This window comes from Ptiloglossa arizonensis, chromosome 5 (genome assembly GCF_051014685.1).
Source record: "Ptiloglossa arizonensis isolate GNS036 chromosome 5, iyPtiAriz1_principal, whole genome shotgun sequence".
Classification (NCBI taxonomy): Eukaryota; Metazoa; Arthropoda; class Insecta; order Hymenoptera; family Colletidae; genus Ptiloglossa; species Ptiloglossa arizonensis.
In genome coordinates this window covers 14,111,262-14,135,784 of record NC_135052.1, presented here as the reverse complement: position 1 = coordinate 14,135,784, position 24,523 = coordinate 14,111,262, and the positions used below count along the sequence as shown (strand labels likewise).

The following is a 24,523-nucleotide window of genomic DNA, read 5'->3' as shown; positions in this document are numbered from 1 at the left end:
GCTCACAGCTCCCGATTTCTTGATTTTTTAAAAACACTTTTTTTAAGCAATTTGAACTATCTTTAACACGGCATAATATTATATTGATATATTACTTCTGAAAGATAGAAATGGAAGAAAAAATGAAATTCTTAGAAAAACTCGGATGTTTAAGTTGTCACATTCATAGAATGAACAGTTTTATCAGAGATCAGATCAGATTGTAAAAAATTTAATGAAAAAATTTTGCACATGCATTGAAGGAAGAAATTAGAATGAGGTAATTTTGACAAACTGTCAAGTACTTCATGTGTACAAATAGTTTTAACAGAAATAATTTTTTCAAACACTTTAAAAGACTTTAGATTTAAAGATTCATCACTGATGTAAGAATAATATAGTGTCAGTTTCACAACGTTAAAGTGTATAATAAAGTAACAAATAATATTCTGCGAATTAAGTATGCATACGTTAAATTCAATGAAACAAATTATTGGATAATCTGGCTCTTAGCGCTGTGAGCTCTTATGTTTGTACACAGTGTTCCTAGATGAGCAGAGATTTTAGCGCATGCGCATTGGAAACATCAGTATAGTGCTGATTGAGGAAAAACGGATGTTGTATATTCTCTATTTGGCAGAAAAAGTTTTTGAAAAATGAATAAAACAACTAAAGGAGGGAAGATGTTTATAGAGAATACTTTAAATAATCCGGATATGTTTTTCTGAATTTTGGAAAAGGAGACCTCAACTTAAATTTCATCACAGATACTGAAACTATATTCGCGCCATAACTCAACACCCTCAGTTGGTCTACCCGTTTAATGGGGCCCATTGCATTTTGACATCCATAGCATTAGTTATGCGCATTGCTGTTTAATGTCATCAGGCTGCGCATGCGCAAAAATATGTGGTTCATCTGGGAATACTGCTTGTAAATAATTTTTGAAACCGTTTGGTTCGACTTTTAAGCGTTCACGCTTGCTTATCCATGTATGTATTATGCAGATATTTTATAAGAAAATGGGTAAAACTCTATTTGTATTAACATTTTCTTTTTATATTAATATAAAAGGGTATATTAAAACTCACAGGAATAAATTTAATATTAACAGATGGTATCTGCATTGAATTAATTGCATTTTAAGGTTACAATAGATCTGTCAACATAATTAGTGAATTTACGTTTACAATGTTTACAATTGTATAAATTATTTATGCAATTATTAATATTAAATAAACGTATAAAACATATTTATATGAAATTTAGTTCGATAAAGAATGTATGAATTTTTTTTAATTACATTATTAGGATCAATATGAACATTCCTCCTATTCAACAACCAGGAACAATTGGGGTAGGACAGATGAGTCAGTCTGTAAATCCTCAACTTCCTCAAAATCCACAGCAAGCACAACCACAACAGGTTCAACAACAACAACAGCAACAACAACAACAAGCACAAGAAAAGCTTGACAATATTTCTAAAGTTAAATCATTAATCGGGCCATTAAGAGAATCATTGGCCATAGCTCTTAAAACTGCAGCGCAGACATTGCATCAAAATAGTTTAGTAGATGTTGGATCTCTTAAGGGTATCGATCAACCTGATCATCGTTTTAATAAAAATATGGAAGAATTTTATTCTATCTGTGATCAAATAGAATTACACTTAAAAACTTCTATAGAGTGTTTATCGCAGAATTCCAGTGCTGTACGATATCTACCCGTATCTGTCATACCAACGCGTACTGATACTGTGGGAGTACAAGAAGGACCTGCTTTGACCTATCCTCAGTTTTTAATGACTGTAAGAGCCCAAGTTGCATATGCTCGAGAAGTTCATGATACATTAATTTCTGCAGCGCATACAATAGCATCTGGTGAATAACTTATTTTTTTATGGGTAAATGATTCATTTTATTAGACATACTTTATAACGGAAGTAATAATATGTCATTTTTAATTTATGCGATATAAGTTTTATTCAACGTATAGTTTACTATACAATGTAAGAAATATGTAATTAAGTAATTTTATTAAATAATTTATATTAATAGTTGCTGATTATATTGTGCTAAAATCAGATTTTTGTTTTATTCCAGGATAATGTACTGTAACGAAGAACACCTTTAAAAAGAATAATTTGTAAACTTATTAACATTATAATATGTAAACATAATACTGTAAGAATACATCTATAAATTTGTATATATAAAATGTTTCTTACTTTTCCACTATTTATACCTATACATTTTTATTGTTTAATATATAAAAATAATTATTTAACAGTTTATTAGACATTTAATATATAAAGAGAACTTATGTTTTATACATATTATATATATTGTCTTAGGTTTTATACATATAAACCTATTATTGACACAGATATGTGGAAGTATTTTACTTTCTTTATCTAGGTTACAATAACAAACCAATATGTTATGACAAATCATTCATTGTATTCAATTTATACGAATTATTAATGCTTAAGATGAATATATTTGCATATGAAAATAAGAAGTAATATCAAAACATTTTTTTATATAAAAAAAGAATATTAACATGAACATCATGAAATTTGAATACCTCTGCTCATTATTATGTTGAATACTGTAAAATTTACAGATTTATTCTACACAACTTCTAGTATTTTCTACATATGTACACCCAGATATAAATATTAAAACGTGATTCACGTCAAGACTAAATGGATGACGTTGGGGCATTCACCAGGATTAAGAGTAACATCCTAATTGATTCTCCAATATAAGCATAAACGATACTCTATACGATATCTCCTGTTGTAACGAAACTCCGCTAAATATTTTACGGATTACTTGTACTTGTTGAGCCTTAATCATTATTTTTGAACATCTTTCGATCAGGTAGCGTTCAACAAAAATGCAATACATCGATCGATCTAAACGTAAACAAAGGTTGATAAAAGTATGAAAGCTCAAACGCGGCAAGAAATAGCGGCCCTACACAGAGAGCCGCTTATCAGCCTTATGTTTTAGTAAGCACGTAGAAATAGGAAGGACATACCGGTAAAAGAGAAGAGGGGGAGGAGAGGCGTGCAGGAAGCGCTACTGTCAGTTGGATTGGTGTTTTGTCGCGGCGCGCCGAGTGATCATTTGAAAAGGAAGGACCACCTCTGTTCACCATATTTGGCAAACTTTCCCTAATATGGTAACGTCTACTTCTAAATATGGCAGCCGGGGACGCCCTCTCGTCGATTCTTGTACTACTCCGCACGATCTTTCTGTCACGAATTTCGGAGTATTGGAGTCGCGCAAAAGATGGTTGTCATCGAATCGAGGACCATCGTGAACCCTTTGATTTTTCCATAAAGGAATTTTCCAAAATCTTTCTTCAGGAAACGCGATTTAGAATGAGTGGACTACTTTTTTACCGCGTGGTCGGCAGTTGGTGGGGGTAGAAGCTGCGCAGGAACGTACGGAGGCACCGCGTTAGCACGTAGGTCAAGTTACGATACTCTGCGCGCATTCAGTTCGCGGGGAGCGCTCGTGCAGTGCGCGTTGTTGTCCCGTGTTCCTCTAGATGGTTGATCACGTGGGAAACATTGCGCCGACTTTTCGCGATTCCGTGGTGGAGAAGGGCCGAGGGAAAGGGAATAAATGTGTGCGAGTCCGTAATGGACAACCCTAGCGGCGGAAGAGATAGTCGGTACGCAAGTCTTGGGTACAGCATGGGGATGATAGGCAGCGACGCTGGCTCGGAAATGTACGGCCGACCGTCCACCTCCCAGCTTACAACTTCTCAAATAAACCGCGGTGGCGCCACCATGATGGCCGCGGCGGCTGCTGCAGGCGCACCGAACGCCGGTGTGGGACCTGTACAGAGGGGTATCAAGAGGACCACTTCGGACGTATGTTACGATGACAGTAATGCACGGCAGGCGCTTTCACAGCAGCAAGGCATGTCAATGTCCGCGGAGTGTGTACCCGATAATCTGGAGGAATCCTTCACGAGTTTGGGTCAACCGAAAAAGTCACCCCCATCGAATGGCAAGAAAACCAAAGGACGAGTCAAGATTAAAATGGAGTACATCGACAATAAGCTCCGAAGGTATACCACCTTCTCCAAAAGGAAAACCGGAATCATGAAGAAGGTTTGTATCGGGCAAACCTGTCGACCTATTTTCGTATAGATGTAAAGTGTGTTTGAACATCGGTACCGATGATCAATCGCCGCGATCGATTCTGTGTGATCGAAAAGTGTTTCCTTATACCCAATCCGTGTTACAGTGTGTATGAATTTACAGCAGAAACTTGCAACCGAATCGAAAAATCGCTTTCGAAATGTGACATGTTTTAGATTTGGTGCGCATGAAACGTTGTCTTCCTTTCATCGAAACATTAAAGACACGTAACTTCTGTTACACCATCGTATATTTGATCGAAATGTTCGTGCGATTTGTCGTTTTTTTCCAGTTTGATAAAAATCAGAAGTTTTGGAGGTAAAAAATTCATCAAACGTTGTTTTTATCGCAAATTCTTTGCGTTGAAACAATTTATGTTGTAAAGAATGATTCGAGTGCTTAAAGAAGTGAAAATCAGGGGACCAGGGAGGATAATGTTTTACATTCTAATTCACTAAGTTGATCCTGATCGCGCGTCTTCGGTGTACAAAATGTTAACGCGTGAAAATATTGATTTCCACCTATTCGCTAACTTGAATTGTTTTTCGGCTACTTTTAAATGCATTTCTTTAATGCGTTTATAACATACTTTTGCTGCAACTGTAATATCGTACAAATGTTAAGAATAAGTTTTACCTATGACCACCAAACGGTAACTATTATCCTTCGCGTTTTGCGCGTTCTTCTTTATCCAACCACCGTCCCGAACGTTTTCAATTGTCGCGTAAAAACCATTTTTATCGTAATTTATGATTTACGAGAGACGATCTTTATTAAAAATATATTTTCTTTGTTTCTCTGCACTAGCGAAGCGCTATTTCGATTCGTTTAAACTTTTGAATATTGTTCAATTTATTCAATTGGAGACGGTTCATTATTATCAACTCGAACGGTTGTTATTATTAGCTATGTAATTTTGTTATATACTTAAATTTTCATGTCAAGTATTCGTTTGAGTCCACATATCCATTTTATTCACTTTGGCAGCTCTTACAAAGTATCGAATAACTTTAGAATTGCTAATGTTCATTCGTAAAGCCACCTCTGAAAGATGAACCTTTGAGATGGATTATGTTAAAAAGTTTTCAATAATATACGATCAGATTTGAACGTCGAAAATTAATATTACAATACTTTCGCAACCGTTTAAATAGTATAGCAGAGCGACGAACCCTCGTAACCGCTTTTAATAAGTCTTGGACGGCTGGATACACTCGAATAAATAACGAATAATAACAGTTAGTTATTATTTAAGCAGAATACGACCGTCGAAATCGCACAACTGTGGTCATATCTAATATTTATTAATAGCTGATTTTCGATCGAATATAATTTTCGAAGCAAGTATTTAAATATATGAAAAGCGTATTTAAAATCTCAGACATTCGAGAAAATACCACCAGAGGGCTATTCGGATAAAACATATGTCGAATTGATTAATTTGTCGGGATTGCTAGCCACAGGAATTCTCAACACGTAATCGTGGCTAAGGTAGAGTTTATCGAATAAGATTCACCAACAATTCTTAGAACAAAACGTAGCATATTGTAAATATTATAAAGCTTTTTCTTAAGAAAACAGTACGTTCTGACCTAAACTGGGTACGTAAGATTATACATATTTAAAATGTCAGTAAGTAATCGTTGATCGTGTATATACTTCCTAAAGGTGTAATCGACAAATTTTTCAATTCAATATCGATTCTTCCAACAATTTACCGACAACTGACGGTAACACTGTTAATTATCATCTTTATTGAAATGAAAATGAGGTTAACGAAAGAGAAAAGAATAACGCATTACGATAATAAAAGTAAGGTGGTTAATTCGTACCAAATTAAAACACAAAAGAAGAAAGTAAGGTTATGTCTCCAAAAAAAGACAATATCGTGTCAAGCTGTTAAAATTTAGCTTACGAAGAGACGTGGCGCTACGTCAAAGGGGTCACAATTTTAACAAACGAACACACGTATAAACATACATTACGTCATCGTTCACGAAAGCGTTACGTTGTTTCTACGTATGTTTGTGTATTAATTTACCGGTATCGATCGATTTTTACGATCAGCCTAGGAGGCTTACGCACTCGATTAGACTCTGAACCTTTTTCTAAATCTAAATTTATTTTTTATCGTTTCTCGCAACACGATCCTTCGATCGAAACTCGTAGCGAAATATCTCACGGTTCGAAGTAGAAAACGACGAATAAGAAGTTTAAAAATCATACGTCCGTTAATATTCCTGGCCGTGTTTGGAATCCTGTAGGTCTCGTACGCTGCGTACGCATATATAGGTTTGTTTACCTGATACTCGAATCAGGATAAACATTGGAATTCCCAAAAATTCGATAAACGTACTTAAAATATAAACACCAAACGCACTTCGGTAATTAGTATGTCGCACGTGGTCCCCCATGTTGACAATTGTTGCAAGACATTTGGTTATTCCCGCTACACGAGTAACCAACTATACTCGACTATCCTCCACCGCTGAAAATGTCGTTGCCACAACCGGTGCAAAATCATTGTCGGATAAACGTAGAGAAGTTACGATTCTATGGACGAAACGTGAAATAAAAAAACGATAAATCAATATTTATCCGTATCAGTTTTCTCGGCTTCGAATCTATAGATACGATTGATAATTCGTCAACGGTTTAAACGACCACGGGAGAGACCGCATCTGGGTCTAAACTGACCCGTAGCTCGATCTCGCTCGCGCAAATACGTAGAATAAAAATTCCATTATTTTATCGTAACTTTCCAAGGAAAGTTGTACCATACGGTACAATTAATACGGTAATTAAGCGAGAGTATCTCTGGGTCCGAAAAGACCCAGGAAGGGTTAAAACACTTGAAACACGAATACTCCATCGAGTCGCGTTTGCTTCTTTTGCATCCTTGGACAAAAGGAATATTCGAAATAGGAAGACACGTGTAATAAATAAGAAAGTACACCATTTTGTTTCGACGAACCGTCTGGATTTTTGCCGTAGATTGGACACGGTCCTGTGAAAAATTGAAAGGTTCGAACTTTCGGGAACGAGTGCGTTCGAAATCGATTCAGATAATTCGACGCCGTTGAGGAAAGTTTAACGTAAAATTGAACGCGTTCATCCAACGAAACGAAAGAAACGCGGGCCGTCGTCGCGTGGCTGCGGATTGCGCGCGACGAACGCGTGCAGACGACTTCTGCGAGCGCGCGATTTATGACTGACAACTGTGTGCTCGCTATGCGTTTGCGTGGCGGTAACCTCTACACGTATTTCGGATGAAAATACACCGAGCAAAATCGAGTTGTACCGTGGGTCTTTCATCACCGGAAATTGTCACGGATAGTCAAAACGGTGACGTTCGTCGTACGATACTTTTCACGTGAAAATACGTCTTTTAACGTTTTCTTCGTAACTCGCGGCTATAGTCGTCTATGATCGTGCGGTATCGTCGATCATAGTCGAGTATGTACTTACGCTCGGGTCGTATAATTGATTATGGTCGCCAAATACGCAACCATGATCGAGTGGTATCGTCGATCACAGTCGACAAGTATAGACTTGTAGTTGAATCGTATAGTTCATTATGGTCGCCAAATACGCACCTATGACCGAGTGCAATCATCGATTATAGTTGTCGAGTACACACTCGCGACCGAGTCGTGTAATTGATTGTAATTGCCAAATACGCGTTCACGAGCAAGCGCTATCGTCGATTATAGTCGTCGAGTATGTACTCGCGGTTGAATCGTATAAATAGTTGATTGTAATCGTCGAGTACCCACTTATCGTCGGGTATAATCGACGACGGAATCGATCTTTGAATTTTCGCTAGATTTTTTGAAAGAAAATCACCACGATTCGTCCATTACTATGGCCCGTACGGCGGTGCGCGATCTTGTTCGTTATCGAGTTGGACGAAATTTTATAATGATATTGGGAGATCCAAGTATCGGGTAGAGACTAACATAACAGTCTACGTTTCAATTTAACACGATATCTAATTTGTATAAAATAATATAGGGGAATGTGGAGCAAGAGGGGTGGTTAGGATTAGTATTCTATTCATCAACGTATCTTTTTTTCAATGTACTTTTTGGTACGTTAAAAACTACAGTTGCCTTACAATATCCCATTTCTTTTTTCATAATGGCTTCAACAGCTTTCCGCATTGCTTCTTGGCTCCAACTTTGTCGCTTTGTTTTTCTATTATAAGTCCGAACTATTTGACTTGAATATTGTCGTTTATGAAGGTATCTTCATCTTGCCCCAAATATTACATCAAGACTGATTCAGAGATAATATTCCTATATGTCCGCGAATAATATTTTGCCTCGCATTCCTGTAGGACGTATTCAATGGATTGTTAAAATATTCTGTCTTCTATTGGCTTCGATGAAAATGTAGCAAGTTATATAATATTATTCAGATTCTCGTATTTGAAATACGAAAAATTCTGGGGTTTTTTTTTTTTTTATTTGTATTCATAATTTAAATACCTTGCTCGCAAATATAAAATAGTGTACTATACAAAATATTCGGATAAGAATTGGGTATGATATTTTCATAAAATATTATTGAACTTATTATTTGGTTAAAATTACGATCAAAATAAATTAGATTACAATTGCAACGATAATTTATTTTGTGGGCCAGATTAACTACATAAAAGAGCCAAATTGACCCGTGGAAAAAACGTTGAGAAAGAATAAATAAAGTCTTTTGTACGATTATTATTTATTAGCTGTCTCGTTATAACGCTGTTTCAAATTCAAACTTTTTCGTTACTTTTGTGTAGATTTTGTAACGGATCTGTTCCGTACGAATGATAAAATATGCTTCTAAATATGAACGCGAAGGTTGTGCTTTCTATTTCAGGAAATGGTTATTTTTTAGCCCATATCTACAGAGTATCGTAAAAGTTAACTTTAAATTGAATTTTATCTTACGGGAATCGTGTTGGACGACTGGATCTACCAGTTTTGTTTATATTTGATATTTAATTATTATTGCAAGTCGTTTCTTATGTTCGTTTTAATAATGAAAATATGGTGCGATTATCGAAGCCGTTAAATGTTTGTTCTGTTTGTAAAAAAAAAAAAAACGGAATCTGATAATGTAGTAACGTGATCTAAAATAGTCTGCGATATATGAAAATTAGACTTTCCATTTTGAACAAATGTTCGATTATCGTGTAATAAGTCGTAGTTAAATCCGTAGAAGAACCTAAAGCAAATTGCATCTTTCATACGAATTTAGAAAACCAAAGATAGATTGTTCCCCTTTTCTAAAGACGGGTCTCTATAATTAGCCATGTTTTGACACGAAACTGACAAAATTGCTTTATAACGGCATCAGAAAAACGAAGACTAAAGTTAATCATTAAATAAACAGCCGTAGCTCGTGATAAATGTAAAATATCAATTTTAGCTTGATTTTTTCTCGGCAATGTTGCTAAAAAATTATATTTCGTTTTCGAAGATTTTGGTACTTAAACATTGTTAACATTCTTTGCGAAAACAAAGTAAACGAAAATATAATTGAACGTGCAATGAATATCCCGAAATACAAATGAAAATTCTTTCATAATTCTTCGCTCGAAAATTTAACTTTTGTCTTTAAGCTGTAAAATACGATCAACTATCGCGAATAAACATTTAGATTGAAAACAATGACGTCGCTTAATTTGTTCTATTATTTCTAATTATTTAATGTACATTTCACATAGTACGGTCGCAAAATACAGAAACTTTTAATCATTCGGGTAGTAATTATCAAAGAACGGTTGAACGGTATAGAAATGTAAAATAAAAAATGCGATTCATTGTTGTTTTTTAAGTTTCATAAATTATAAGATACTAATATTAACAATTTCCTCCTACAAAAGAATACACCAGTATAGTTTAAATTTTTTTAAACATTCAAACTCGAGTTTCTTTTGCAGATTTATTTGTAGACTACTTTTTTAGACTGTGAATATGTAACAAACCTTTTTCGTTTAAGGTAAAGACAACGATTTTATTACGTTTCATTATGTTTATTCATCTTTGTGGCACGGATACCTTGTTCCTTCAACCGGTGCGTTTCTTGTTGGCTACGTGAACTTCAAACCGTAGATACTAATTAAATATACATTGTATTTTCATACAACGGACGGTTTTCACTAGAAAAAGAACGAATTCCGTTCGCAGAGTATTTATAAACCGCTTCAGGAAACCTTGATAATTGTTATGTCATTAAAGGAATGATGTCTCGAACACAAATGCAAATGCAGTTTTTCTCTGGCGCGCGTCGAATTAATTATTTATAAAAATCGCGGCGTTAATGGGTGCGCAGGCGGCAAGTATTTGCATAAATGTGGTCTATAAAAGTTCTGAATAAATCATGTATCCCTGATAGGCGTTGAATGTTTAGAGGTCTGACGAGTATTACTTTCGTTCTTCAAGGACCTGTAAATTTATGGTACAAGTTATAATTTATTTTTTCGGACTATATCAAAATGTTTGCGTAAGTTTCAGAATGCAAGACCTGGTTTACGAACCTTGCAAAGCTGTAAGAAATTCAATAATCTTTTCAGTCTACTGTTCTTAGATCTGATACATTTTCTAATTTGACGTTTTATCATTTTAACGATCCTGTTAATAATCGTTTAGAAATACGTTTCTAAATATATAATATTTGCTTCTTAAATATATTTCATTAAACTGCATATTCCTCGAAAACTTTAGTAACATTTTTTACGAAGCTTGCATCTCGAATTTCTGCACATTTATGCTTCGGTAATTTCCACTTTCAAGGGACAATTTTTACATTAAATTCGAGTGACAAATCATCCCGATTGTTTATATTTATTCAATGCATGTTTATATTTATTCATCGATTGGTGCAGCCGACGGTCCCAAACACGAACAATAAAAAAGTTGCAAACGATATTAAATTTCACTCTTTAATAGTTTTGTGCGTTTGTCATTATATTTTCGTGAGACTATTATCAGTAGATTGGTGAGGGTTTTCCGATGAAAATGAGTCCAAACACGACCTCGTTCGGATTATTTTTAATTACGCGTAATTGAACATTTTTCATAAATATTTCAAATAACGTACTATTGAAAATAGTCCAAACGAGGTCGTGTTTGGACTCATTTTCATCGGGGAATTCTCGTCAATTTATTACTAATATCGTAATAAAGATATAATATAAAATATAAATAATTTTATTTCTCATTAGCACTAATGCACAGGCGACATCGATAAAATTTCGACCAATTGAGCGCATGTAATGCAACACTTGTCCACTGTCATGTATCTCCGACACTTTTTTAAAGTTTAGCCGCTTATTACACAAATACCTTGATAGATTACACTGTTTCAATCTCATTCCTTTTAATATGTTCCTTTAGAGTCCTTCACCCTCTTCGAACGAGTTCACCGAGCTCCTTTATTCTCCTCCACTGTTCATAATTACTTTCTTCCAATTTTGATCCTTTACTGGTTTAAATTGGTTTCAAAGTATATCCCAGCAGGTCTGGATTCAATTCAAAGAAACTCACAACGAATAAAAGTTCATAGAAATGTAAGGTTTTACTTTGTAGTAGAGAACTTTCACGATTAGAAACGAAACGTGATATTCAAACACTCTGGATGTACAACTCGTTGGAATAAAATCAGTGTTCGGCTAGTTTGGACATAGAATCGCGAATGATCAAGTTAAATATTTTATTTACTCTACTCTGTACATTGAGCTACTTCAAGTCGAATCAAATACATTGTACATTAGGGTTTGTAACAGCCATTAATAGTGTGGACTATTTTTCTGCACTATTATTGTTAAATTATAAAAACGTCTTACGTACACGTCAGTGAGCCAGCTCCCGAGAGAAAGAAGTCCAGAAACATCGATAAAATACTTTGTCATCGGATATTCACGGCATCGTCTTTTTTCCTTAAACACACGCGAACTCGTTCTTTTGCCCTGCAGACACTGTTCGCGACTTAGGGTCTATCTTCGATTGCAACTCCAACTGCAACGATCATGCGCGCTTCGAGTGGTTGATTTCGTAACGCGATTCGCAGCTTCAGGAATTCGTTAGCGTTTAAAACGTTGTATTTTGCGTCAATTAGATCTCATCTCGAACACACGTCCCGATATGGTCGCTCTACTAGACCAAAGACTGTTAAATGGCAGAAAATGTGCAACATAAATTTCTACGTTTTGCGTCGGTTCAGCCTGGTTGTCTCATGAGTCACTCGTCTCACGGTTATGATAATATATTCTTATTCATCGCGACGTGGCTACGTTTAAGGTGCGACCAAGTGTCAATGACCCAGTATTTCTTCTTAAAATAATTAATTGGCACTTAATGCGTGCTTATTTACCAGGCGAATATCAATTTCTACGTGCCGGGTAGCGTATCGAGTAGCGTTTCGCTTGTCGGACCGAAGTCTTCCGAGTAACATTTAAATCGTCGCGACGCTATCTCTCGAATCTGTTGTTCGTTTAACCCTTTCGCCGCGAAGGGTGACTGTAATCACCCACCGGTGAACGTTCACCGTGCACGAAACACGATAAACTCCCTGCATTATAAATTTCGTATCGTTACGCGTACATAATTAACTGCGAAAGTCCGCGTACATCCTATAAATCGCTGTATTACAAAAGATACGAGTTTCGATAATACCATGGATATTAAATTACAGCCTTGTATGTTACTCCAGGTGTCTCGAAAGGGTTGAAGAAGATTTTTTCCGAGTTACTTTTCAAGAGAAAAATAAAATATGCGTTCAACTGTACTTGAGTAATTGTCGATAGAAGTTTCTCGCGACTATCATGGTTGTAGCTATTTTTATTCATTTCGGTAAAATTGTACACGATCGTTTAAATAATGCTACGAGAAACGAACCATCACGAACGTTTCGTCGAACGGACGTGACAGAAAACGATGAAAAAATATTCTACAAAGTCACAGATGAACGAGTCTAACGTAGAGATAGTATAAGAGAAACGAATCTAGAAGAAAACTAAGATAAATGAGATTTACGTTACGGTAAAGGAATACAAGATTCTAGAGCTACAAGCAACAGTATGTTAAAATGTACTAATATCGCGTTCACTGTCCAGAGTCTCAACAGCGTATCCAGTAGCGGGTCGCTGTGACTCCTATACCGGGCATGGGACAACGATCATGTTATCCTAGTTGTACATCGAAGGTTTGTACTTTCGTTACAACTCCGATCCAGAGGTTATTTTCTTCCCCTCGTATAATATTCACTTATTTATTTTCTTGTCATTTAACATCGTGCCTACGGTCGATCAGTCCAGCATACCCGTTCGGTTTTATTACACTTCCATTTAATTCCATTACATAAACTTCTCTCCACGTTACATGCACGCTTGTTACGTCGTTCCAGACTCTCGTATCTTTCGTGTATCAACATCGATAATAAATCTTCAGTCGCGAACAGATGGTAGAATTGGTCGTTACACTTTTTATTACCTTGCGTATCCATTTTTGTTTCGGGATACCAGGAATCGTACCTTCTCCGAAGATATTAGCGCAGGAAGGTGAACAATCATACAGTTGTATACCCATTGTTGTTGCGGGGTACCAGGAATCGTACCTTCTCCAAACATATTAACACAGAGAGACAACTAGACGGTATTTCCATTCGGGTACCAAGAATCGTACCTACCCCAAACATATCAACACAAAGAGATTAACGATCATCCAGCGTATACTCCTTATTGTTACGGGGTACCAGAATCGTACCTTCTCCGAAGATATTAGCGCAGAGAGGTGAACAATCGTACAGTTGTATACCCATTGTGGTTGCGGGGTACCAGGAATCGTACCTTCTCCAAACATATTAACAGAGAGAGAAAACTAGACGGTATCTCCATTAGGGTACCAAGAATCGTACCTTCCCCAAACGTATCAACAACAGATAGGTTAACAATCGTACACCCTTTATCGTTACGGGGTACCAGAAATCGTACCTGTACCTTGTCCAAAGATACCAACACAGGGAGGTCGATAAAACCGAAAGGAGTCCACGAAACAGAGCGATCGAAAGATCCGTTTAGGAACGGAGATACACCGGGTCCAGTTCACCCCTGACTAATCGTTATCACTGGGTTACAGGCGTACGAGCTGTCGACGCTGACGGGTACACAGGTGATGCTGCTGGTGGCCAGCGAGACGGGCCACGTGTACACGTTCGCGACGCGTAAGCTCCAGCCGATGATAACCAGCGAGGCCGGGAAGGCGTTGATCCAGACCTGCCTGAACAGCCCGGACCCGCCCACCTCCGGCTCATCCGGGGATCAGAGGATGTCCGCGACCGGGTTCGAGGAGACCGAACTGACCTACAACATAGCCGACGACGAGCAGAAAGTAAGGCAACTGGTGTATGGCTCGCCGCACGGTGGCTCGCTGCACGGCGGGTATCCCGGCGGCGGACCAACCGGAGGGCCACCCGGCCATCCGCCACCGCCGCCGCCGCCACCGCCGCCGGGTTCGCAGCACGCGCCACCCTCGCACGCGCAGCACGCGCACCTGATTGCGCATGCACACGCGGCCTCGCCGAGCTCGCACCTGGTACCGTGCTCCAGCCCGGGTCCCATGCTGGCCGCCGGCCCCTATCAGCAGTCCTGTCCCTCGCCTCTGCCGCCCCATCACGCTGCCTACCATCCTCATATGTCGCACTCGCATCCCCAACGGTAGTACTACCCCACTCGAACGAGCACCAGCTTGTCCCCCGATTCATACCGCGTCCCCGATGGTACCGCGCGTCCCACCGCCTGGTGGTTACCGTGTCGGTTCCCGTGATCCACCGTGGGACACTCGAGCGCATCGGTGAAACACCGCGCCGTACGATCCGCGAAACGGTGACACCCGACGGGTGTCGATCGGTTCGCGTACTCGGGCACCCGGGAGACGGAAAGATCGGTCTTGGAGAAGGAAATCGCGAGCCGTGTTTCGGAAGATCTTTCGCGAGCGTTGAGCAAAGATCGCTCGAAGCCATCTCGTTCGTCGAGTGTGGAGAACCGCTTCGAAATCGAGCCAAGATTTTTTTAAACGATCACCTTCTTCTATCGTAGGTTTTCTGTACCGTGGTAAACGCGTTGTCTTTCCACAGTAGGATCAAAGCACAATTTTACCGGTCGAACCGATCGTGACGGACCGAGAGAGTGTCGATCCATCCGATGCGGAATGCGTCCGAATATACAGAATAATCCGTAAACGTTCTTTCAAGATTCGCGTGCATCGATGATCTAAATAAGCCACTGGTTGTTCACGGTACCGATACTCGCATCGATCCACTCGTGTTACCGACAATTTCGCTGTCCATGGATTCGCGAATTGCTCCGCATTCGGTGATAAACCGTAACTCTTCGGTATTGTTATGCGCGCGGAATATTCCATTTCTCCATGGGAAACGATCGTCGCGTTCGCCACGGTCGTCCTCTTCTCGAATATATTAACCCTTTGGACTCGAGAGGAGATCCTCGGTCGCCACCTAATTCAGTGTACTATCTTCGATCCGGAAAAACTTCGCGGTTTAGAATTCAAATTGGAATTTAAATATCACGTTCTTCTAGAGTGACTCGAAGAATTTTCTCGAGGCGTCGGTTTCTGGTAGCAAACAAGCCTCGAGTGCAAAGGGTTAACCCCGTCCGATCTAACGATAACACGTGTACACGTGATATTTTAAAATCGATAATTTTTCCACGTATACGCATTCGTGCGCACGTGTTGCGTGTATTTGCAAAATTGCGAAACGATATTTTCAAATACGTTTCACCGTTTTGTATTCACAATTTGGCGCAGCGACGATCGCAAGAATCGGTAAACCGCGTTCGAATTCCACGCCCGTAAAGGGTTAATTCGAACACGAATATTTTCGTTCGAATTTCTCGCTGGAAGGGGTCGCGAGCACATCGTTAGTGTCACGGCATCGATTGTGTCTCGCTTGATTCGCAGGAGAAAGCAAAACCTTAAACGTTTGCAAAATGGCGCCGAACAGAGGGAAGGGACTCACGAAGAGTCCCGCAACAGCGGACGCGGTAACACGTTCTCCGCGGCGAATTTTCCCATGAACTTTAATATCGGGGTGTCCCGGAAAATGTTGCGTATCTTTTGTAACATCGAGTTATCGCAACCGCGACGAAAAAGTAGTCTCGCGTACCGATGGTCTTCCGCCATTGTTCCGAAAGCGATTGTACGCAACCGTGATACCATGCCGGTTCTTCGAATATAAAAAAAACTTTGCACGCGTTCGACGTCGTCATGATCGTTGAATCACCTTCCGCTCGAGAAGCACGCCATTGCTTTGCAAAAACGATAGTTAGACCCGGTGAACACGGTTCTCGGTGAATTGTAACATTGTTTCCGATAATGGTGCGTAAACGTCGAAAAAATTTTTCGCAATTCGTTCGAAGAGAACGCTAAAAAAAATACGCGAATCTTCTCAATCGTTACCAAACGAGTTTTCCAATAATATCGATACACGTGCTTCGTTTTCATACAAGATTCGTTAATGAACGGAAAGCGAAACGAAAATTACGCGATACTCTCCGGGACACACAATTTTGCGTTTCAAATGCATTCCGTAATTGAATCTCTCGTGTCCGGGCGGTACGAGGAGAATGGACTAGTATTTCGGTTGGACTCGGTGTATTTCGATGAAAACGGTGGGAAAATTACGAACGCTCGGTCTTGGCGCGTAACGAAGGTACGAAGAAACATGGCTCGCACGGAACGAAATACCGTGGTGAATACGCGTTGATTCTGTATTGCGTAATGTCCCCCGATTCGGCAACCGAACAAAAACGATTCCTGTAAGGTGATCGCTGAGAACATTTTACAGGACGCGCACGTTTCCTTACGGGGGGTTTGCGGCTCGTTATTGTTCGGTTGGAGCATTAGTCAATTTATGGACGTGAAAAAATAATTTCCATTTCACGAGACGGAGGGTTGAACCAGGACCGATCTTTAAATCGGCCGTGTTTACCGTCGGCGTCGCGGGATGCTCGCCGTAACAGCCGTGTACACTTATCGCGCTTGTAGTTCGCGTGATTCGATCGGCTGTTACGATCGTCGTTTGGAAACGGATTTCTGGCGATGCTCGCCGGCAATCCGCGCCGTCACGATAATGGACAGTCGGCTCCGAATAGACAATCCGGGGACACCAGGCGAGTGTTTCATAAACGTGTTGTAGGATTCTTGGTGTCTCCGGTGCATAGACGGTTCGACTGGTTTTATTGTCGCGTTCCACCCGGGGAACTTGAATTGTTCCAGTTATCGAGGACGGTCGGTTTCGTCGTCGCGAGGTAGGATCAGGAGTGCAGGATCGTTAAACGGTTCTAGGCTCGCGGGTTCTTCTCACCGTTCCTGGTTCTCTGTGTACCGGCCAACCGGGGAGAATGTTCCCCAATGGAATTCGGATTCAGCGATCAGAGTTTTTGTTTTTCGAAGAGATTGTTTCGCTATCGATAAGGATATCGTTTTACGTTAACCGAAATTACCGCGAGAAACGATTCCTCTCGTCGTGAACGTCGCTCAGGGGTGTAGCTTCTCTCAGGGTGGAGAATTTTTGGCAAAGATTGTTTCGTCGATTCGCAAAGATATTGTTCCAAATGGACTAAAATTACCCCGAAAACGATTCTTCTCGCGAACAACGCTCAGAGGCGTTCTTTGTAGCTCTTCGGTACACGACAGAGCGAATTTTCGTTCGGTTGTTATTTCAACGTTTAAATTTAACGATCAGAATTCTTCGAAAAGATCGTCTGTAAAGATTGTTCTCCATTTGTAAAGATATCGTTTTACATTGACCAAAATTATCATAGAAACGATTTATCTCGACACAGAGGGGTTCTTTGTGGCTTCTCTCAGGGTAGAACATTTTTAGAGAAGATTGCATCGTTGATTCGCAAGGATATCGTTCCAAACGAACTAAAATTATCGCAAGAAACGATTCGTCTGGTCGTAAACTTCCCTCGGGGGTATTCTTCGTAGCTCCTCTGCGTATCCACGATAGAGCGAATCGTTCCGCGAGTTTGATCGTCGTTTCGGGGCTCGGATATAGCGATCAGAATTTTTGGAGTTTCGTTATCGAGGAATGTATCGTTTCACGTGAACTAAAATTACCGTGAAAACGATTCCTCCCGTCGTGAACGTCGCTCAGGGTGTATTCTTTGTAGCTGTTCTCGGTACGTATTCGCGAATACAACGAATCGTCGTTTCGGTCGTCGTTGCGAAGCTCTACGAAGAGACGCCTCGGCGTCGGTGCTATTCCGTCCAAGACGCGTTTGTCGGTCGCGTCGAACATCTCCGTTGGTTTTTCCAAGTGGCGGTCGTTTCGTTGAGACACACGCCCGCGTTACGGGAAATTATGATTCTCCGGTGTCTCGTTATCGCGAGCGCGTTCATTCGTTCGTTCGTTCGTTCGTTGGACATTAAATCGTGCGTTGTCGTGTAAGCTGAATATAGAATCAGCACGACAGAAGGAAGTTCCGGGCGACATCCGACTTTCTTTTCCGGACGGTAAATATCGAAATTCTCGATGAGGCGCATCGCATCCGGTGTCGATGGAAGTACGGTTATTTTCTTTTCGTGCTGCGCAGGGAGGCGAGCAATTGACGAAGCGCGAACAACGTTAGCCGAGGCGGTTTTATGCCGGATTAGTATGCTGGACGTTTCGCGCATTAACGCTTAATTCGTAGCGTTCCTGAAACTGAATTAGGTGTTATCGACCTCGTTCGTTCTGGGCGTACTTTTAATCGTAGCATTTATTAGAAGTCGTCCCGCGTTCGTGTTATCTTCGAAACGTCGCTCGTTCTTGGCACAGACGGGGGATGCAATCGGACTACCATCGATCGAGATTTACGTTACACAGAACTCGAGTGTTTCTTTCGACGTTAGTATTTATTAGAATTCCCCGTGCGGCGTTCTCACCACGATGAACCACGATTCCGAATACGAGGAGGAAAATTATTCACTGAAACGAATTGGTGTTAGATTTGTTAGATTTCCGTGTCTGGGGACGGCGAAATATTCAATAACGATCCTATTCCATAGTATTTCGAACGGTAATGTTGTTCGAGAAGTATCAGTCTTGACGAATTCCAAGCGTTTTGAGCATCGGTCACCAGCACGGCGGTCAAACTGTTAATTAAAATTAATCGTTTATCTTCGACATTAGGTCGGGCAGCTTCTATCTAGAAAATTAACAACAAATCGTCAGTGTTAACCTTTTCGGTGCAACTCGGACGCAAAGCGCGCGCCCTTGTGCGTGAGACTTTTTCGTTGGTTCTACGTACGCGTGTTCACCGAACGCCCGTGAGGCGTTCGCCGCACGGTGGTGATCGATCGCGCGCCGATGATCTCGCGCACCGATAGCAACGAAAGGGTTAAACTGAAAAGTGAAATCGCGTGGACAAGAAATCGTACTACATTCGTGCGACGATCGGAACGGTGTCTCGATGTTGAGAACGGGGAAGTGTACGAGCGATTAACTCTTCTTTCGACGGTATCTCGCGCGCGCTCGGTACGCGGTCACCTGTCATCCTTAGGATCGAAACGACGGTACTTAACGATATAGCAGCTTTCGGTACTTAATGCACGAACAAAGTCGTTCGTGTCGCAAAATGCGCGTTAAGGGGTCCATAGACGTTAACGATTTATTCCGCGATAAATCGCCCGGTCTCCGTATTGCCATCGAACGCGTGGCAGCTTGCGTACGACCACGAGTCCGTAGATTTTACAATTATCCTCGCGGACGATCGTATCGAAACGATAATTGCGCGAATTATCGCGCGAGGGATCGTCGCGTGCGTGGCCCCTGTCACGGATAGACGTTTGACTCAGGGAGAGACCACAGCAACACCGGTGGTCGATAATTCGCGGTGAATCGGTCGTAATCGACCGACGCTTGTTAACTACGGGCGCCGATGGTGTTTTCAATGAAAACTGATCGGTGGGCAAGAAAACGTAACAGCCCCTCCGTTTCCAACGTATAAATCTAGTCCAGTCGACGCGTACCGCAATGTATACGAGATTTACGTCCACGGTTCTGATCCCTGGGATTGGGGGAAGGGGGGGCGACGATGATCGACGAGCATTTCCGAGCCGGTGTTTTTACTTGCGTATCTTCCGCAAACGATCGAAAATAAATAATAGAACTCGCGTTCACTTTGTTGGAATGAATCCCGAGGGAGACGATCGGTTCGTACTTTCGTCGATCTGCTCGAAAAATCGTTAATTTCTTCCGCTCGAAAGTTGTGTGTAAATAGGATCGCAGAGAGAGAAGGATAAGGGCTAGAGATTCTGTTAGTAAATCGATCGTACACCCGGTAACGAATGCACGGGACACCGTACGCGTCCTGTACCGTCGTTGTGAATTTTAATTTCAATCGTTTCGCTAATTTAACGAAAGCACTTACAAACAGTAGCCTAGTGTCGAAACTACGATCGTTCGTTGCTCGCGAGTCGCAACGATATGCGTCGAAATCCGGTATATACGAAGAGACGTGAGAAAGAACGAAATTGATGGGTGCGTGGACGAGGAATGGCGCGATCTACGGGGAACAGAGGGTAAAGTTTCGGGAGTGCAATGGCTGGATCTATACGTTAATCGAAGTCCAAAGACTTTTTCTACGATACTGTAGTAGAAATCACGCGGTGACGTGCCCGTTCGAGTCTCGCTTCTTTACGAAATAAGACGCGTCGCAGGACACGCATCGATACGAGAACTCCGTTTCGTTAAACGGGACGGAGGTGGGGGCAGTTCTAAAACGTAACTTAGGGTAGTGACTCATGTGATGAATTACTCGAGGAGCCGTGTATTTTATATTCGTACACGTGTCCTGGTTTTTTCTTGTTTACTCGAAAACGTATTTATAATACCTTACGGCGATGGAATCTTTCTTATTTATTTAAAGACCTGTATATACATACGTTGTAAGTTGATCGATCGACGCCGAGCAACGATACTTAAGGGGAACTGGGTCGAACCAAATCCGAGAAACTTGCTGTTTTAGACAAAACTCTGGTACAAGATTAACGGTACAATGTAGACCGATTCCGCTTACGCGTTCAATTCTGCAGATCTGCTTAAAATAGTTGGACGACCGTCGAAGCTCTCGAAAGCTCCAACGTGGTACAGAAGTCGTGGTATTCGTTAAAAACGTAGCTACATTGAATACTTGCGGTATACATTGACTCATTGGTTTGTTGCTACAAGACTATTCGATCGTTCAGGCTGTACACGGTTCGAAATAGTTCGAGCCTACCGAAACATTGTTCGGGTATCGAATACTTTCGTAGCATCGACGTGCGATACGATATTGGTGAAAAAATATCGTTGCATCGATCCTTTCGGACCTGACGGTAACGTGCATACTTATGTGCGCACGATATTCCAAAGTCGACAATTTTGCGACGTATAATATATTTCCCGCGTGTTATTTGTACGTGCACGCTTACGAAATTATGCAACGATTTACAACTGGTGGAAAATTGCTCGAAAAATATTATTCGTCAACGAGAGCCCGAAAGGATCAACCACTTGGTATTCGTTCACGTATCTGTTCCCCTAATTGTTTTGAACAGTACACGCGTAATTCTATCCGGACGAACGAATAGCACGGTATAATTATTGTTCTTTATCTACCGAAACAAATTTATGTGTCACTGTATACGAACATAAATAACAGGGATCGAAACAGTTATGGATGTTTTTCGATAGGTTCCTTGCGAACAGTTCGATGGAACTTTTTTTTTTTTCAAAAAAGTTGTCGCATTATAAGTTCCGATAAGAACGCACAAATCAAAATTCTTGCGCAACGAGAACGGATGTTTTATTCATCGTGTGAAAACAGTTCTCGATCTACACAATTTTGCATCGGAACGAACATTGTGTGTCGTTCAATAACTTATTACGTACGTACTGCGCGGTATCTACGTATTATGAACACGGTACGATTGTTTTATTTTACGAAAAAAGAATTTTCTCGATTAACGTTCCGAAGCAATCGTTTCGAGAACAATTTCGAAAAAAGTTCCTTATCGAATGTTACCGTTACGAGCACGGATATTCATTTAATCGCTTCTGTGCCGTGTCCGAATCAACCAGGGCAAATTTTGTCGATTGGTAACCGAAATATTGAGAAGTAAAGTTTCGTTTAAACGCTCGAGGAACGATACGAGAAATTTTCGCTCTCGTTGAACCGATTTCGGAAACAAACTCGACAAGGAAGCGATCGAACAATCTATTACAAGTTCCAACGGAATTCGAAGAAAATGTACAACTGTTTCTTTCCTAATCCTCTGACTATTCTAAGCAACGTGTAACTTTCCGTCAGAAGAGAAAACGGGTCCATTTAATCCATTATGTACCGTCGTCTTATTTATAGAATATTCAGGACAGGATTTTGTCCCGGTGTTCGAATCGATTCGAATCTCGACTTCGAGAAAGAAGACAATTCGGTACTCGATGGGTTAACGACCGAAGCGGTTAACTCGTGATTTGGTTCGTCGCGATTCCAGGCCTACTCAATTGTATTTTATTGTAACAATCGTACCTCGTTCGTGGGATCCAACAGGCCGGAATCAAGGAAAAATCGAAGCATCCGTGCATTTTCCCTTTTCCCTCCCGTCAGTGATCCTTATTCGAGGCATCCTTTTTAATACTCATGTCGTTCAGGTCGAGGCGTTCCGCCTTTCCCTGTGGCAAAAAAAGCCGACGAAGAAACGAGAAATCGTAGTACGTGGGTGCGAGTCCGAGCCAGTAGACCCGGCGGTGCACGCTTGGCATTGTTGCGCATTGAAACACACACATATATATATATATATATATATATATACATACATACATATATTTATATATTGTTGTGCATCGTACATTGTTCCGTAATGTGTTTTGTACTGAAAGTGGCATGTGTAGTATTTGTTTGTTTTTTTTTTCTCTATCGTAGATTAAGTAGCTAGTATTTAAAATACCTTTTTAATTTAATTCCCAGGACCTCCTCCGCATTCCTCCTCCACCTCCTCCTTCTTCCTTCGTCTTCATCCACGTCTCCTTCACCGAAGTTATCCTCAAGTAGAGAAACCGACTCGGTCTCATCATCACATTATGCATGCTTACGTGTGTGTGTATATGTGTTGTGTGTTGTTGTTTTTTTTTTTTTTTGTATCGCTTGAAACATTTGAGGAAAAAGAAAACAGAAGAAGAAAGGAACAAGTAGATAGATAGAAATAAATAGAGAGACGATGCGCGGAAGGAAAAAAAAAAATTAATAAAAAAAAGAAAACGAAGAAAAGAAAAAAGAACAGAGACGAAACGAGAGCATATTACTACGCGCAGGCGTAAAGTAAGGGGAGGAATATATCGAACACGAAAATGGATACACAACGAAAATGTAATCTTGTTTCTCCCATCGACGCACAAAGTACAAATAATATATATACATATATATTAATTAACGATTATAATCCTAAAAGAAAAGAAAAAAAAAAAAAAAAAAACGGTAATCACGAATGTACGGCTGGCGTGCCTAGTATGTATCACATGTGTAAATAGTGTACTGTAAAATACTGTGATAATATTTATATTACACGTACGTATATATATTATCTTTCTTAATGATACGGTCCCAACGACTGTGCTTTGTCATCGTTACACTTAGCCGATATTACCGAACGCGCCAACACTGTTTGGTACGAGGTGCCAGTTGTTCACGACCAGGTAGGTATATAAAACCCACCTGTTGTGTAGTGAAGATACCGTTCTGAATTTTTTCCTCTCTTTTTCTCTCTCTCACTCTCTCTCTCTCTCTTTCTCTCTTACTCTCTTGCTCATTCATTTTTCGTTTCTCGCCGAATGTGTAATCCGTATCACGTTGACACGTGCGCAGAGCCTTGTCGTCGCGTCTCGCCGCGCGCGCGCCCGACGCGACGCGGCGCGACGCTTGGAAATGCACAAACGAAAAGGAAGGAATTCGCGCGATTGGGTAACAGTTTCGCGCGAAACGTTAAATTACACGCGCCGCGAAGAATAAAGAAAACCGTGATCCGGGATCGACGGATGGTATTAACGACCGTCGGTCGACTGGTTCGCGTAGTTGGCGGTTTGTCGAAGCGAAAGAAAAAATGAAAGAAAAGAAAGAACCGAGAGAAAACGTTTCGAGGAATTTTTCTCCTCCCCCCTCCCCCTCAGCTAACGATGCCGGGATTTCGTTCGTACGCGGCTGTTTCTATCGACGTGAATCGTGTCTCGAAGCTTTTACTTTTCGTCTGTGCGTGAACACGCGTCTCGCGATCGGTCCCGACGAATACTAGATCCGACCGAAAAAACTTGTTATCTCGCAATAGTTGGATTAGGAACACCGTC

At 40.6% G+C, this 24,523-nt stretch overlaps 2 protein-coding genes across 6 annotated transcripts in view; both read left to right on the top strand.

Moving 5' to 3' along the window:
- The first annotated feature begins 153 nt into the window (after nucleotides 1-153).
- On the top strand, nucleotides 154-2,190 carry LOC143147409 (mediator of RNA polymerase II transcription subunit 29-like). 2 transcript variants are annotated; one of them, XM_076312656.1, is made up of 3 exons: nucleotides 154-971; nucleotides 1,291-1,885; nucleotides 2,085-2,190. In XM_076312656.1, coding segments are annotated over exons 1-2 (582 nt in total). In that variant the 5' UTR covers nucleotides 154-969; the 3' UTR covers nucleotides 1,871-1,885; nucleotides 2,085-2,190. The 2 variants fall into 2 exon arrangements, with proteins under 2 accessions (XP_076168771.1, XP_076168772.1); XM_076312657.1 differs by having other exon boundaries at nucleotides 157-971; nucleotides 1,291-1,862.
- A 1,301-nt stretch (nucleotides 2,191-3,491) lies between these two features.
- Nucleotides 3,492-24,523, top strand: part of Bs (serum response factor blistered) — a 43,036-nt gene continuing 22,004 nt past the window's right edge. For 3 of the 4 annotated variants that reach the window (XM_076312652.1, XM_076312654.1, XM_076312655.1), the window contains exons 1-2: nucleotides 3,492-4,114; nucleotides 14,275-14,526. In XM_076312652.1, coding sequence (XP_076168767.1) covers nucleotides 3,638-4,114; nucleotides 14,275-14,526 — 729 coding nt within the window. In that variant the 5' untranslated portion in view covers nucleotides 3,492-3,637. Of the gene's footprint in view, nucleotides 4,115-14,274; nucleotides 24,521-24,523 lie in introns of those variants that run through there. The other variant, XM_076312653.1, reaches the window with a different exon arrangement.